Raw genomic sequence first — 14,866 nt, 5'->3', positions numbered from 1 at the left:
GGGTGGTGGGTGTCACACTTGATGACTCAGAACCCAGTCATAAGGTTGCATTTTTCAAAGATTCTAGCAGGCGGATTTGTATCTCGCACGCAGATGCAGACACACACACACACTATCTCTCTCTCTTTTCCTGGCTACAGACCTCTGCACTGTGTTGTACATGGGGGAGTGAGTGGTAGATGCAACGCAGGGTTCAACAGAACTGTAGCCCTTAAAACTAGAAAGAGGCTGACACCAACTAATGGTGTCTCAAATGTGCATGTTGTATCCTGACCTGAAGAACCTAGGGTTGCTCAGGTGGCATTGTTAGGCAGAATTAAATGCGGTACCCTTTGGGAACACCACACACAATTAAGACTTCAAGTGACAGTACAATTTCACCTTTGGTAAAAGCCTGTACTACACAGTAAAGTGGTAGCGATGGTTGAGCAGCCAGACTTATCTCAAGAGCAAAGTGAGCAGTACCAATAGTTACACAAAGGACAGCAATTACTATGATTCATACAAACACTGACTCAAGGTTTCTGAGTAAAAGAATATACATTTGTTTACACATCAGTTATTAAACATTTCGCTATTATCAAGCAGTAGAAAAATCACAATCTTAATACACAACACCACATCCAATAGATTCTGGACAAGTTAAGCTCAAAATGAAGTGTGAGCAAAATGGCACTCCATTAATTTAAAAGGGAGGGAAAGACAAAGTTAGACAAAAGTTGAGCAGCACCAACAAGTAAGTAAGCAGGGTAATCTAGAAAAAGGAACTACAGTGAGGAAATGAAATCAAGAGGTCAGGGCCAAAGTCAATGGACCAAAGTCTTTGCAGAGGATCACACAGTTTACGGTAGTCCCCCTCAGACATTCAAGCGCCAAAGGTCTGCGAACAAAGGAACCAAACTGGTTTGGCGCGCAGAGTAAAACAAGAGAAAGTCTTTCGCAAAAAGAAATGGCGAATAAACCCAGCGGGAACAGGATAAAAGTAAATATGGTGTAGCGGGTTTAAGTTTGAGGCTCCTAAGATAGCCTGAAACAATACCAGGGCTATTTAATATAACCGCGGTAGCAAAAATAGGGTAGTTACCACTGCCACCAGCCAAATCTTAATGAAAAGGGAACAAAAAATGTTCCATGAGAAACAGACAAAAAGGGATAACTATTAACCCTTTCCAGTACTCTATGGAAGACAGTTTGTGCTGGGTCTGTGAGTTTAAAAAGACTAATAAAGTCAATGGCAACTTTACATGTTCTGGGAAACAGTAGTCAGTCCCAGAAAATGGAGTCGGAGTGGGGAACTCTAAAAAGACAACCCTGAGTCACTGCACTGAAGGTGCTGTGTAACACACTGTAAAAAGATGATGCCTATGGAGTAGGTGAAGCACCACAGTCTATGAACAAAAAAATGTTAAACACACACAGAAAAACACATGTAAGAGTGGGAAAAAAGGCTCACACTCTTACCAGGTGAAGAAAATAAATCCTAGAAATCCAGCAAAGCTGCTGAGGGACTCATTAGGTAAGGTTAATTAGCCATTCTGGAGAATTCTGCCTAACAGGCATATACGGTATGTGCTTGACTGATTAGTCTGTAGATTAGGACTAATTATGCACCACTGTGGAAGATTGTCTTTTGGCCTCAAAATATGTAAACCTGACTCAATTTTGTTATCTCTCCCTCTGTCATGTACAACATTGCTTTCCCTTGGAGGTAGGTTTGTGCTGCACAAACCACTGTAAGTGAAACATACTAAATAATTGCATGGAATTAAGTAAACCTTCGTAATGTCTCTCTCATTTGTTGTTCCTGTTTACATCTGCAACATGTCTCTCTGGCAAATATGTACTTAGGTTTTTACAATGAACTCTTGTAGGTGCTTAGTCTGTGTCTCATCACAAAATCTAGCACCCTGTCCGGGGTTCTGGTAGATTTAATTTTGAGATCCCTCAGTGGACTTTAAAATATGTTTTCAGTGTGTGTTCCATTGCACAACTTTCAGCTGGCCCTCGAATTCCAAATGCACGATCACTTTGTCTCGCAAACACACCTTTACAAAATCTGCTTTACAAACATCTGCAAGTGAACTTTTTCAGAACAAAATCTGCAAAATGTTGCCAATTTTCAGTAAGTGAAAAAAGGAAACATTTTGCAATCTCACGAAGTAAGAAAACAAGAAATGTGCACATTCTCCTTTGTGGAATTTAAATTGATCCCACCCCTATATATAACACTCTGCTTAAAGACGTCAATTTAATAAAAAAATACTATAGTTTTATAAAATGTTTGTTCTGCTTAGCGTCTGTTTAGTTTGACTTTTGGTGAAAATGTCTAGAGTTTTGGCCATGTTGTAAATGTTTCTGATTTTTATTTGACAGCCCCTGAAACATCATGGCGTTACAGCAAGGCATACAAAATGGAGGAGCGATGCCTACTCAGTACTTTATCCCCACTACTTCTACTGTAATTCAGCAGCAGCATCTAACTACTGTCCAAAACATTGGATTCCTGGAAAGGTTCATCAAGGGGAAGCCATTAGCCCTTGGGGTGAGTTATTGCTTTGGTGAGTGTGTCTGTAACATGTTATGACAGAGGGCAGAGAATCCTGACACAGGTTCATTAGCTTCAAGTGTGATCCCAGATTCACATTACATAGTGTGTGGGAGCTGTAGCAGTTGTTTAATTACAAAGTGTGAGCTAGCCAGCCCGATCTGTTTTTTGTTTTTGTTTTAAACAATGAGTCACAATGGTGTATTTCATTTATTTTATTGCACAATTCTTTTTTTTTAAATTGAGAAAAAGTCATAGAATTTCCAACCAGGTCAAGGAAGAACTGTGCCTTGGTGGTGTTTCAATTTTAAATTCCCCAGGCCCACCTGGTTACAAACTGAACTGTGCATGTTCAACAGGAATGGGTAAACAGCTTGCTGCCACCTGCACATACACAGTGCAAACACCATGTTTGCAAATTAAACAAATGAAGTCCTGCTATCACTGATGGACATTGCAGGGCACGGCTAGCTGGTGGAGCACCGCCCCTGCTGCCCCAATAATCCAGACACCACTAGGAAGCCATCAGGCTTTGTGATAAGTCTCACCCATCAGTGTGTCTTTGTCTTCTGGAAATGAAAAGCAGATATTGTTCTCGAAGGAACTAATGTCCCTGAGTGATTAGCCTTGATTGGCAGATGAGTCCATGCACATGCTATGGAGTTAGGAGAGAGATTCCTTTAGAGAGCAGCATTGACTTTGTGATCTATTACTAACTCTTAAAAGTACAATCTTGGATCCGAGAGGGCACAGGCTTAGCATATAAAACCATCATCTGTGTGATGTGTCTTGATGGAATTTGTCTATATATGTGTGTGTATATATGGGGCCTCCTAGTACTTGGTTTATCACAGTCTCAACAGCAGCTGGACTGCTGGTGCAGCAGGGGGTGTGCCGCAGCAGCTGACTAATACACAACATGATTGTGAGTGACAGAAATGTCTTGGCACATGCTTGCATATGGTGGTTTTGCTACTGATATTCAATTAGTGAGCACACCATTGAGCCATCCCCACCACTCAAACCCAGTTCAGTTTGGGCCCGGGTGCAGAGAAAAGGATCCCCCATCTGTCCCAAAGAGATGCTCAGGGTACTAACGCGTGATATCTTAGAGCACGGAAAATGGACCCCAGCTAACCACATGAAATAGCCAAGAGAGTGTCAGTGATCCTGCCTGAAGCCCCCAGTGTCAGAGGTAGCGGTGGAAGGACATACTACAGTGTGCACTTCACCCAGTCCCTGACTTGTTCCTGCTGTTCCCAATGCCAGAGCAAACCATGAAGAAGGATTTTCTGGATTGGCACATTGTTTTCCTGATGGATCCTTGGTGCATATGATTGTATTTAAATGAGCATTGATTGTATTTTAAAGGAGCATTTATGTCTGTGCTGCCAGACACACAATTGTTTAAAAATAGTCATAGGGAGGAGACCACCAGGAGGGAGGTGAAGAATGGCCGCCTATTCACTGGCTTCCGCTTCTTCCCAAAATATGCAATGAGTTTGTGCTGAATCGCACTGTCCCCGCCCTGGAAACAGAGCAGCGGTGCAGCAGAGGGGATACAGAACCCCCAGGTGAAATTGCAGTACATTGGAGTGCCCGTGTGCTATCGCTTGGAAAGCTTGCCGAGACCCCAGATGGAGCAAGCAGCGTAGAGAGAAGGCCATGGACAGGCATATCCCCGACTACAGGCACACAGCGGTGAGCGGTGCATGGGAGGATGAGCCAGCCGTATGCCCCCTGTGGGGGTGAAGTGAAGACCTGTTGCAGGGTTCAGTGACAGCAAGCCAATGTGGTGGCGACGTGCAGGGACGGTTGCCCCCTCCACCGAGTGTGGAGCACCTGTGCTGATAGCTGGCAACGAGAGCACTCAGGAACAGCTCCTGGTCGGGAAGATGCCCACAGTGAGAAGGGGCAAATTCGAGCCTGCCGCAGCCTCCACCAAGCTCGGGTCTGGGTGATATCTCCTGCTTGAAAATAGGGAGGTAGCACCTGTGCAGGCCCCCTGAAGAGTATTGGCTCTCTAAGGTGGAGAGCCCACAGAGAAGGACAGCCATCTACCTAGGTATGAAAAGGGAGGAGGATCCAACACCTGATAGGGGTGTCGATACCCCAAGCATAGACCCTGAAACAACAGGCAATCTGCCCCTTGTCAGAGGCCTGGAAGTGCTTTGGCACGCCCACCTATAAGGGATACCTATCTAGCTCCCTTTTCTAGGGGTCTGGCACGGAGTGCTCCCGGAGGGTAAAGTCGCAGCCAGAGTATGGTTGAGGGCACAGCAATTGGGGCCCAGAGAAGAGGAGTCAATTACAGCAACTGGGAGAGGGAAACCCAGCAGCACTACAGGCTATTGACTTTTAGCAACAGCTCTCTATCAGGGACCCTGCACAGTGCCTGTACCCAGAATAACACAGTCCGGGATGAGCAGCTGGGAGCCAGGAAGCGCACCGAAGGGAAGGATGTTGACAGACATGTATCTGACGCACTTCTCCTTCAAAGAGGACATCAGGGGAAATTAAGACGCTGATGGATGACTTGCAGTCATCCCTGGCGGACTTCGCAGGGCAGTTTGGCACAGTGCAAAGCTTGGAGAATGACCAGTTAAACGCAGACATGGTTGAAATGCGACTGGATGCACATATGACGGAGCTGGAAATGCATGAGGAGGAAGTCCCCCTGAAAATGGATGACTTAGAAAATCGTGAGAGGAGGAATAACATCTGTATATTGGGTCTGAACTAAAAACGGATGGAGAAACACCAGCGATCATGGAACACAAGGTGCAAGCCATGGTCAACCTCCTGTATTCTGCAAAAGGGGGCAAAGATGTGCAACTGAAGAGAGCACAGAGGGGAGGCAAGCCATATGGTAATGGCCCCAGATCCATAGTCGCTAGATTTCTGAGATATAGAGACAAAGCAGAGGTCCTGGCCAGAGCAGAATTGCAGCAAGACTTGTATGATGGCTCACGTATTATGATCTACCAAGATTTATCCAACCTGACGCTGTCCCAGAGGAGAGACTGCCTGCCGCACACAAAATGGCTTAATGAGAAAGGTATCAGATATTGGTGGGCGCACCCATTCGCCTTGCAATTTGAAGTGGCAGGGATAGATTACCGGATTATTTCTGCAGTGGAAGCTGAACAGGCGCTATGCGATTTGACGTCAGATGCTGGACTGGAACAGCAAGCTAGTCCTGCTAAAATGAAGGACAAGTTGGCCCCTACCGCGGCCCTCCCCCGACATAGGCAAGGAAGGACCGGACTTAAATATATGCGGTTGAATGGACCCTCTCCGCATAAAGACCTGTGAGCAGCCAGGCAGCAGACCACGGGGAACACTATTTTGTGGCTAAAGGATTGTGCTGTTGGGGGCAGTATGGTTCATGTGAGAGATCCGGAAGGGGGTTCTGAATTCTTACCCCGGGTGGCCCTCAGCAGGACAGAGGGCATCTATATATCATTTGCTGCATGTTGCAGGTTATAGTTTCTTAAGTTTGTTTCTGTTGCAGTAGGAAGTTCTGAGGTTGGCATGTGTCACGTTTATGACTAACCATGGGTCTTATAATGGTATATTAGCTATCAGACAATTGGGGTAGCTGTGTAACATTCTCATGACAGGGCGAGTGCATCACGAAAAGGGGTGATGGTTTCTAAGAGGGGAGCATAAGTCTAACCATGGGTACTCTCTGGTGGCGGGAGAGTTCTGCAACACAGCCCTAGATGTACTTTTCTTGCAAGAGACCAAATTGGTAGCAGGGAAGGAGAGGCGGTTGCGAGGCACCAGGATAGGGCAACTCTTTTAGGCATCTGGGACCACGAAGCGTGGAGGGGTAGGAATAATATCACACAAGCAATGGTGGCTGGAGGGAGGAGTGATTGTGAAAGTGATGGATGGACGCTTGGTTACAATACAAGGTTCCCTAGAAGGGATACCAGTGGTGTTGGCAGCACTTTGTGCTCCTAACCAAGGTCAGGCTGAATTTGTCAAGAAGACCCTGGATGCAGTGATGGCTCTTACATGGGATCTTTACATTATAGGATGGGATTTTAACTCTAGGGATGATGAGTATCTGGACAAGAAATCAATACAATGCCCAGCTGTCTCTTAGTGGGAGAGGAAAGAAGGTCACCAGGGTTGTGCTGTGGAGGTCAGAGGGCTAGTTAATGTGTGGAGCGCAACACACTCTGGACAGAGAGGGCACACCTTTTTTTAGCACCCCACTCCACTTATACTGGGATTGATTATCTGTTTTTGAATAGGCACCAGGGAGGAAGAATAGTTCAAAGCTCTGTACGACCAATAGGGTGGATGGACCATGATATGGTTCTGATGGAGATAGAGATGGAAGGAATTGCAAGAGCTGACACTAAATGGAGGTGTAATAACTCCCTGTAGAGGGATCTGATTTTTGCCAAGCAACTATCAGCAGACTGTGGGAAACCTGAGGGCATCCTCACACCTACTCCCCATGGGTCCTCTTCTCGGGTGGCCAGGGAAAGGCCATCGCTTTGGGATCCTGACCCTGGGGGTGGAGATGCGAAGGAGGATCACCTGGGTGGAGAGTCCGTGGGGATTGGGGAGAGGATGTCCTTGGTTGAGATGCAGTATCCTCCATTCCCATTGCATGATGTTCCCACAGTCCCAGCCACATTTATGGGATTTTGTTACCCTTTTCTCTCTTACCGGGAGAGTACCCGAAAACACCCTCCATTTACATGCCCTAGGAAGAGGTGAAAACAAGGAGATTGGAAGGCGGGACACAGTGTTCCCCTTTTCCTCATGAGAATCAACCTCACCCTCCCCCATCCTTTACGGGCTATTATAAATCATCTCCCCTCACCTGGAGTAGTCAATACAAGTAGGTCATTTCACCACACTAGGAATGAGATGAGGAAGAGGCCTGTAGAGTGTTGTAGAGGTCAAGCATGTCCCAATTGTTTGTTTGTTTGTTTGTTTATTCATTTGTTAGGCGCACCAGACTCGTGAGTAAAAGGGCGCAACAATATGGAAATGCAAAGCTTACAAATGTTACAAATATACACAGGATACAGTATTTACATAGTAGCGAGAAATACAATATTTACATGAATACAAGATATACACAATATACAGAATGGAGGCGAGGACAGGGAATAGCCAATGTAGTTACAGAGATAAGCGATGGACACTGTGCAAAGGATATCTATGCAAAAAATGGGCCCTTCATGTAACACTTAGGCTCCCGGGTACGTTACATTACACAAGGTCTTCAGAGTTAACGCAGTAGTGCACTATATTATGCAGGATGGACAGGTCTCTTTAGATGTGGGCAGAGCCCCAGCGGGTAATGGGAGACTAGGGGTCAGTAGTGATGATGTGTTTTATTACCTTTTTCCTGAAATGTAGGTAGGGTTGGTCTGCTCTAAGATCCTGAGGCAGTGAATTCCAGAGTTTAGCTGCCTTGACAGTAAAGTTATTGCCCCCGATAGTGGTGAGCTTATATTTGGGTATGGTCAGACTGTTAACATTCCAGTTCTGGTAGGTCTGAGAGAGGTTCTTCTCTGGAGTTTATCTATAAGGTAGCTGGGTGCTACGTTATTAAGGGCTTTGTAGGTCAAGGAGAGTGTTTTTAGTTGTATTTTGTTAGATGTGGATAGCCATTTATGTTGGCGTCTCAAGGAGGAGATGTGAGTTTTCTTGTTTATGCCTAGGGCCGCTCTTAGGGCATTATTATGAAGTGTTTGGAGCTTTTGGATGATAGATTTATTGGCACCACTGTATAAGGCATTACAGTAGTCGATTCTGGAGAGTATTAGAGCCCTCGCCAGGATCAGGCAACTATTGTCAGAGAGGAACGGTTTACCAGCTCTGAGTAGTTTACAAGTGTAAGCCGTGGCAGAAGTGAGGGATTTGACTTGTTTATCAAAGGACAGTATGGAGTCCAAGTAGAATCCAAGGGTTTTTACTTCCTTGGAGACTTTGATGGTGTTCCCATCAATATTGAATGAGGAGAATTCTTGGCCTAGATTTTTAATATTAGCCTGCGAGCCCAGAATTATAATTTCAGTTTTATCATCGTTCAAGCTCATGCCATGAGTGGCCATCCATGCTTGGATGATAAGATAAACTTTGTTCACTAAACTCTTGTCCGCAATGTTGCTCTACTAATAACGACCAGACAAATACAATTAGGGACTCAAACCTGGAACCTGTCATGAGGTTGCAGGTGTATAAAAAGGGGAGAGTCCAGCAGAGAGCAGAGCAGCAGGAGAGATCTGAGGCCAATTGTTGCAGGCCTGGAGGGAGAATCCTGGACATCAGGATGCAGCCGAGGTGGGTCCTGCATGAAAGCCAGGACGCCGGCAGACGATCCCATGAAGCTGTGGAGCCAAGGGTCCGGCAGGCCGCAACAAGGTCACAGGTGTGGGAGCCTCATTGGTCGAAGATCTGCAGCCAGAGCTGTGAACACAGAAGAAAGGAATCGAGTTAACGACGGCATATGCGGGGAGAAAGCGGAGCTGTGCGCAAGATACGGAGAGTAGGTGAAATGCAAGCAGGGCTTGTGGTTAAATGAAAGCGTGTCGGTGCAGCAGGAGCGAAAAGAACAGCTGCCCAGAGGAGACGCCAGCAACCGGTGAGTATGAAGGAAAGAGCACTCGAACCGGGGCACTCAAGGGGGCTGTGGAAAAGCCAAAATATAGGGTGAATGAATGAGTTAGTAAACACAACATGAAATTAATCCAAGGCAGCGGGTTGAGAGGAAAAATAAAGACAATTTAAAATGTAAGCAACTAATCACAAGTATTGAATACTGAACTAAATGAAGGCTTTTGGCAAAGCTATGAACTGATGACAAGTTTGTGTGAAATTCCTGTACCGGCCAGTGAAAGTAAAGCATGAGCTGTATGAGGTGCAGTGGAAAGCAAGTATGGACGATTGCGAGAAAGTATGTAAGCAAGGTGATGAAAGAGCAAAAATACCACTAACCGAACTATATGTGTAAAAACAATGAGACTGGAAAAAGAAAGAGCATGTTGTGGCCCAACCAAGAGACTGGCAATGGAAAGAGCATATTGTGGCAAAGCCAAGTGGCTAATAAGGAAACGCCAGGCAAGGGTGAACCATCACACAGGTACATATATAGAAGAACCTGTGTGGGCTAGAGAGTCTAAGGTTCCTGGTAGCACAACCTGTAATGGGTGGACCGTGTGGTCCGATAAATGCACCTAGACCAGGGAACCCCAATTGTGGATGCTAAAAAGGTTGCTGAAGTGAAACAAGAGAAAGCAATCTGATTGAGCTATTAAGAAACCAGAAGCAGTATAAAGTCAGTTTGGAGCTGGTTTTAAACATTGAACGTTTGAGAACAAGTGCAAGTTGACAAGCTGAACTTGGGAAAGGGAACCCTGAGGCTTTGTGAGACTGCCTTGAACTTGGGCAAGGGAAATACGAGATTTTGTTGAATTGTCGTGAACTTGGGGGAGGGCACCCTGAGACTTTTGTGGAACTATTTTGAACTTGGGGAAGGGGAGCTGGAAAGCAAACCAGGAGCTGGAAGAAGCTCAAAACATTACTTTGAACACTGTTTCTTTATTATTGACATCCATACACATTGTTTAGCTTTAGTTGTGAGGGCAAGTATAGGTTTTGGACACACACAGACCTCTAACTTGAACTTTCTGACAAAGGCTTTCCTTAATTTCTTTATTTAGGGAAATCCCACCTTGGTATAGGGCAGGTCAGGCCTTCAACCATCCTGACATTTCAGTTAATACATTATTTCGGTTTTAACTTTGAATCTGTTGTCTGTGTCTTGCTTTATGATGCTTTCACAAGATATATCTGAATATTTTGTGAAGAATGACACAGGGGAGATGGATATTAACATGGTGTGGGATGCGGGGAAGGCCACTTGAAGGGGTTCCTTGATGAGAGAAGGATTACGCAAAAAGAGAGAGCGCAGAATACAGGTGGAGGCTCTCTGGAAAGGTATTGCAGAGAGTGAGTCGAAGATGCATGCAGGGGATGGGTATTGAGAGTAGGAACTTGGGAAGGTACAGGTAGGGAGGGCTGAATTGAAGGATCTTAGACAGGGGACACATTGGACACATTTAAATATTTCAAGCAAAAATTATGTTTGAAAGGGAACAAGGCAAATGCACTGCTAGCTGCCAGTCTCAGAGTGCAAAGGTCAGACAAGTGGATGGCATAGATGGGCGAGTTAGAGACACCTCGGAAGAAATAGCTGAGTGCTTCACTCAATTTTTTGTGACCCTGCAGACATCAATATGACGGGCCTCCCGGAATCAGAGGTGAAGCTTCTTGAGAGTCCCATTACTATAGAAGAAGTGCAGGAAGCTATTAATAGACTCTCAAACTGAAAAGCCCTGTGCAAGGATGGGTACATGACTGGTTTCTTTAAAAGGTTTGCAGACTCCCTCTTGTGCCGCATGACTAAATTGTATAATAGCATATTTGTGACAGACACCTCACCGGCATCATTCAGTAATGCATCGATTACAGTAATACCCAAAAAGGGGAGGGACCCGACCCGTTGCCCTTCATACCACCCTATTTCGCTGCTCAATGTAGATGACAAAATATTCACAAGAATAATAGCTACACACCTAGAAGGGATGATGCTGTGCCTGATACACCAGGATCAGGTGGGTTTCATCAATGGGCGACAAGGAGCAGACGCTATATGCAAAACCCTGAACTTTATGGAACATGTCTCCAAGGAAGTTGGAGACTATGCACTACTCAACCTTGATGCTGGAAAAGCGTTTGACTGGGTGGAGTGGAGGTTCCTATTTGAAGTGCTTCATGAACTGGGCTTTGGGGAAAGGATGATACGAACAATTAGGATGATATACGCCAAACCTACTGCACGGATAGTCGTCAATGAGAAGACATCTCAGGCCTTCCGCCTTGGGATAAGTACCTGTCAGGGTTGCCCGTGGTCCCCCCTGCTTTTTGCCTTGTCCATAGAGCCATTAGGCATTCAAATTAGGCAGGAGGAACAGATAGAGGGCATAAGGTTCAGAGATATTGAATATAAATTGAGTCTTTATGCACACAACATACTTCTCCACATTACTAATATCACTAGCTCGGTCCAGGGTGTTGTTCGGATTCTGGGTGACTATGGACGAGTATCTGGGTTTAAGGTCAATACCAACATAGTTGGTCCTTTTCCCCTTCAGCCAAGATGAGCATGAGCAGGTGGAGGACATAGGCGAACTTGGGATCCCGATTGAAAGGCAGAAGATATGGTACCTAGGGGTACAGATTCCCAGGAACTTAGATGACCTTTATGTGATTAACTAACCCCCGATGATACACAGGCTTTTCGAAGACATGTAAGCAAGATCGAGGATTACCATGTCATGGCTGGGTAGACTGAACGCAGTTAAAATGACACTGCTTCCCGGGGTCCTGTACATATATCAAGTATTGCCAATTGCAATGCCAGATATCCACTTTGCAGAGGATAGGTGGATGTATATGACAGGGACAAAAGTAAAGGGTACCATACAGGGTACCAATACAGCTGAAGTAGAAAGGGGGTGGGTCGGCTACCCGATATGCGCACGTATTATAGGGTGCCACAGTTTACGGCATTAGTCCCCCACTTAAGAGTATGTACGCAGAAACAATGGGTGTGACTAGAGAATTACATGTGGCGACCAGTAACATTAGGGGAATGGCTATGGGTTCCACCAAAGGCGATTCTGCAAAAAAGTCTATGGTCACAGGGTTCTAGGTCCACTGTGGTCACTATGGAGAGATAAAAATAGACATTGAAAATGTATTTTAACATTTTAGAAGTCATTTTATATTTTAAATGTATTGACATTGTGTACATTGTGTGATTGTGTGCTCTGCCTATTTTGCACAACAGATTGAAGTCGCTGACTCCGGGGTGCGTTGGGCGGCTGTGTACTTTTCTCGCGCCACAGGCTTAAAGGATTCGGGTCAGCATGAAGCAGACTTGACAGATGTTACACTGTTGAAATACAGTGTCTGTCTGCCGAGATACTTTAATAGGAAGCTAGTTCTATATTTTCAGGTCTTCCACTCCATTTAAATTGAAAATGTATTTCAACATTTAAGAAGTCATTTTATATTTTAAATTAATTGACGTTGCCTCATTACGAGTCTGGCGGTAACCGAGTCGGAAAAACCGGCAGGTTACCACTGGACTCGTATAACTATTCCGCCTCCGTGATTCCCGGAATTACCGGAGCATCACGACCCCGGTGGCCCCGGAATTCCAGAGGTGGAATTCTGTAAGTCCCCATTCCCATGGAGTCCCATAGGACTACACGGGGATGGGGACCATGGAAACACCGGTTCCGTCTTTGACAGAGCCGGTGTTTTCATGTCCGCCTACAGGCAGGTGGTGCTAAATCCGCCAGGTCAGACCTGGCGGGAGTGACACCTCCCCCCTGCAGGACTCTCAATCAGCCGGTCCGGAAAGAATGGTGGCGGAGGTTTTACCTCCACCATTCTTTCCGGACCGGCAGGGTCGTAATGAGGCCCATTGAGTGCATTGTTTGATTGTGAGCTATGCCTATTTTGCACAACAGATTGAAGTCGCTGACTTCAATTCCCAGCTCTCCGGGGTAGCCGCTTGTCAGCTGCATCATTTTCCCGCAGTGCAGGCTTAAAGGATTCACGTCAGCGCTTGCACTGACCAAAGCCTCTTTGGGCCTGTTTGGGTCGGTGTGGGGGGCTGCACATTTATGCAAAGCACTATGTTTTACATTAAACTTCCTTAAAAGTGCAGCGATTGCTCATTAGATACTGCGGCCCAACTTAAACCCACTTTATCTAGCAGACTCCATTTTACCCTGGGAAGACTTATTTTTGCTGTGGGGGAGAATGTGATGCTGCAGTATATAACTATATATAAGAGCTTTTCTGCAGGCAATGCCAAAAATTAGCATGGCACAATTACTCTAAGGGAATTCTCAATAGTCACTACGTGTTATAATTACATCCTACATTGTCTTTGCAGATGGCTATCATTAATGCCAGGTCTGCAGTTAAAAATGTTGCCGCACTTAATGACCTTATTATTTCCTCCAAACTAGATATTCTTTTCATAACAGAATCCTGGCTTAATGCGACTTCTGCTGCACACTTCCATTTATTGGTTCTGGAAAACGTTCAAATTAAGTGGGCAAATAGAGAGCCAATGAGGGAGGAGGAGTTGCTATTATTGCAAGGTCCTCCCTGGAGCTACTTAATTTCCAAATACCAAGTTGGGATATGATCGTTCAAATTCATACTCGTACTTTACACATATCTCCTAATGATTCTTATTGGCTAGTCCTTTGCCATAGACCCCCAAATCCTGCAAGCTCTTTTTTAAATGGTTTTGACACCAATCTTGGAACTGAGACACTACGGGCCTCATTACAACTCAGGCGGTAAGGGTTTTACGGCGGCGTAAACAGCGCCGACCCTTACCGCCTGAGTACGAGGTCCCTTAGCGCCATGGCGGACTTAACACCTGCTTTTAGCAGGTGTTAAAATCCATGGCGCTAAGGGACCATGGAGTTAATTACGCCACCGTAATTTACGGTGGCGTAATTAACGCCTTCCCCACTCCCATTATGCCCTATGGGGCAAAATGGGAATGGGGAAGGGTAAATGGGAAAATGGGGATTTACCGCCCCGCCAAGGTTGGAATGGGGCGGTAAGTCCGCCTACCACCATGGCGTAAACTTAGTTTACGCCATGGTGGTAAAGTCACGGCCCAGGCGGTAACTTACCGCCTGGGTCGTAATGAGGCCCGTACATCACTCAAGCACAATTTTTTGGGGTGATTTTAATTTTAATATATGGTACAATGAACCTGACAATTTGGTATACATCCAGCTCAAGGATATCATGCAATCCCATGACCTTCTGTTTCTAACTGAGGTAGCATCTGATATAGGTGGTCACTGTTTGGATATAGTAATGTTTAGAGGGAAAACATTGTGCCACCAGGAGCCTACAACTGTCACATGGTCAGAGCACTATGTGATAACCTTCGCCATCCCACTGGGACAGACACAAAATGGGAAAACCCCAGCTGCTAACGTCCAACTGATACCGAGCAAAATAAATTGACACCATCAGAAGTGCCCAATTACTTAATGGTCTGACTGCTCTTTCACCTAACTCAAAATGCGCTGAGTTACATCAGACCTACATGTCTTGTCTACAAAATAACTAACACTTTTGCCCCTATAGAAAGTACCAATAAACCTGGAAATTGGAACAACCAATGGTACAATGAATCACTAAACGCCCTGGAAAAAGACTATCGTAGTAAAGAAA

At 45.4% G+C, this 14,866-nt stretch overlaps 1 protein-coding gene across 1 annotated transcript in view; it reads left to right on the top strand.

The window, feature by feature from the left end:
* LOC138513782 (membrane-spanning 4-domains subfamily A member 4A-like) overlaps window positions 1-14,866 on the top strand; it is a 367,695-nt gene that overhangs the window by 72,165 nt on the left and 280,664 nt on the right. The window contains exon 2 of the mRNA XM_069628877.1: window positions 2,374-2,542. Coding sequence (XP_069484978.1) covers window positions 2,387-2,542 — 156 coding nt within the window. The 5' untranslated portion in view covers window positions 2,374-2,386. The remainder of the gene's footprint in view (window positions 1-2,373; window positions 2,543-14,866) is intronic.

Source organism: Ambystoma mexicanum, chromosome 12 (assembly GCF_040938575.1).
Source record: "Ambystoma mexicanum isolate Mex_15411 chromosome 12, UKY_AmexF1_1, whole genome shotgun sequence".
Classification (NCBI taxonomy): Eukaryota; Metazoa; Chordata; class Amphibia; order Caudata; family Ambystomatidae; genus Ambystoma; species Ambystoma mexicanum.
The sequence above is the reverse complement of the archived record's forward strand: the minus strand, read 5'-3'. Positions and strand labels throughout refer to the sequence as shown.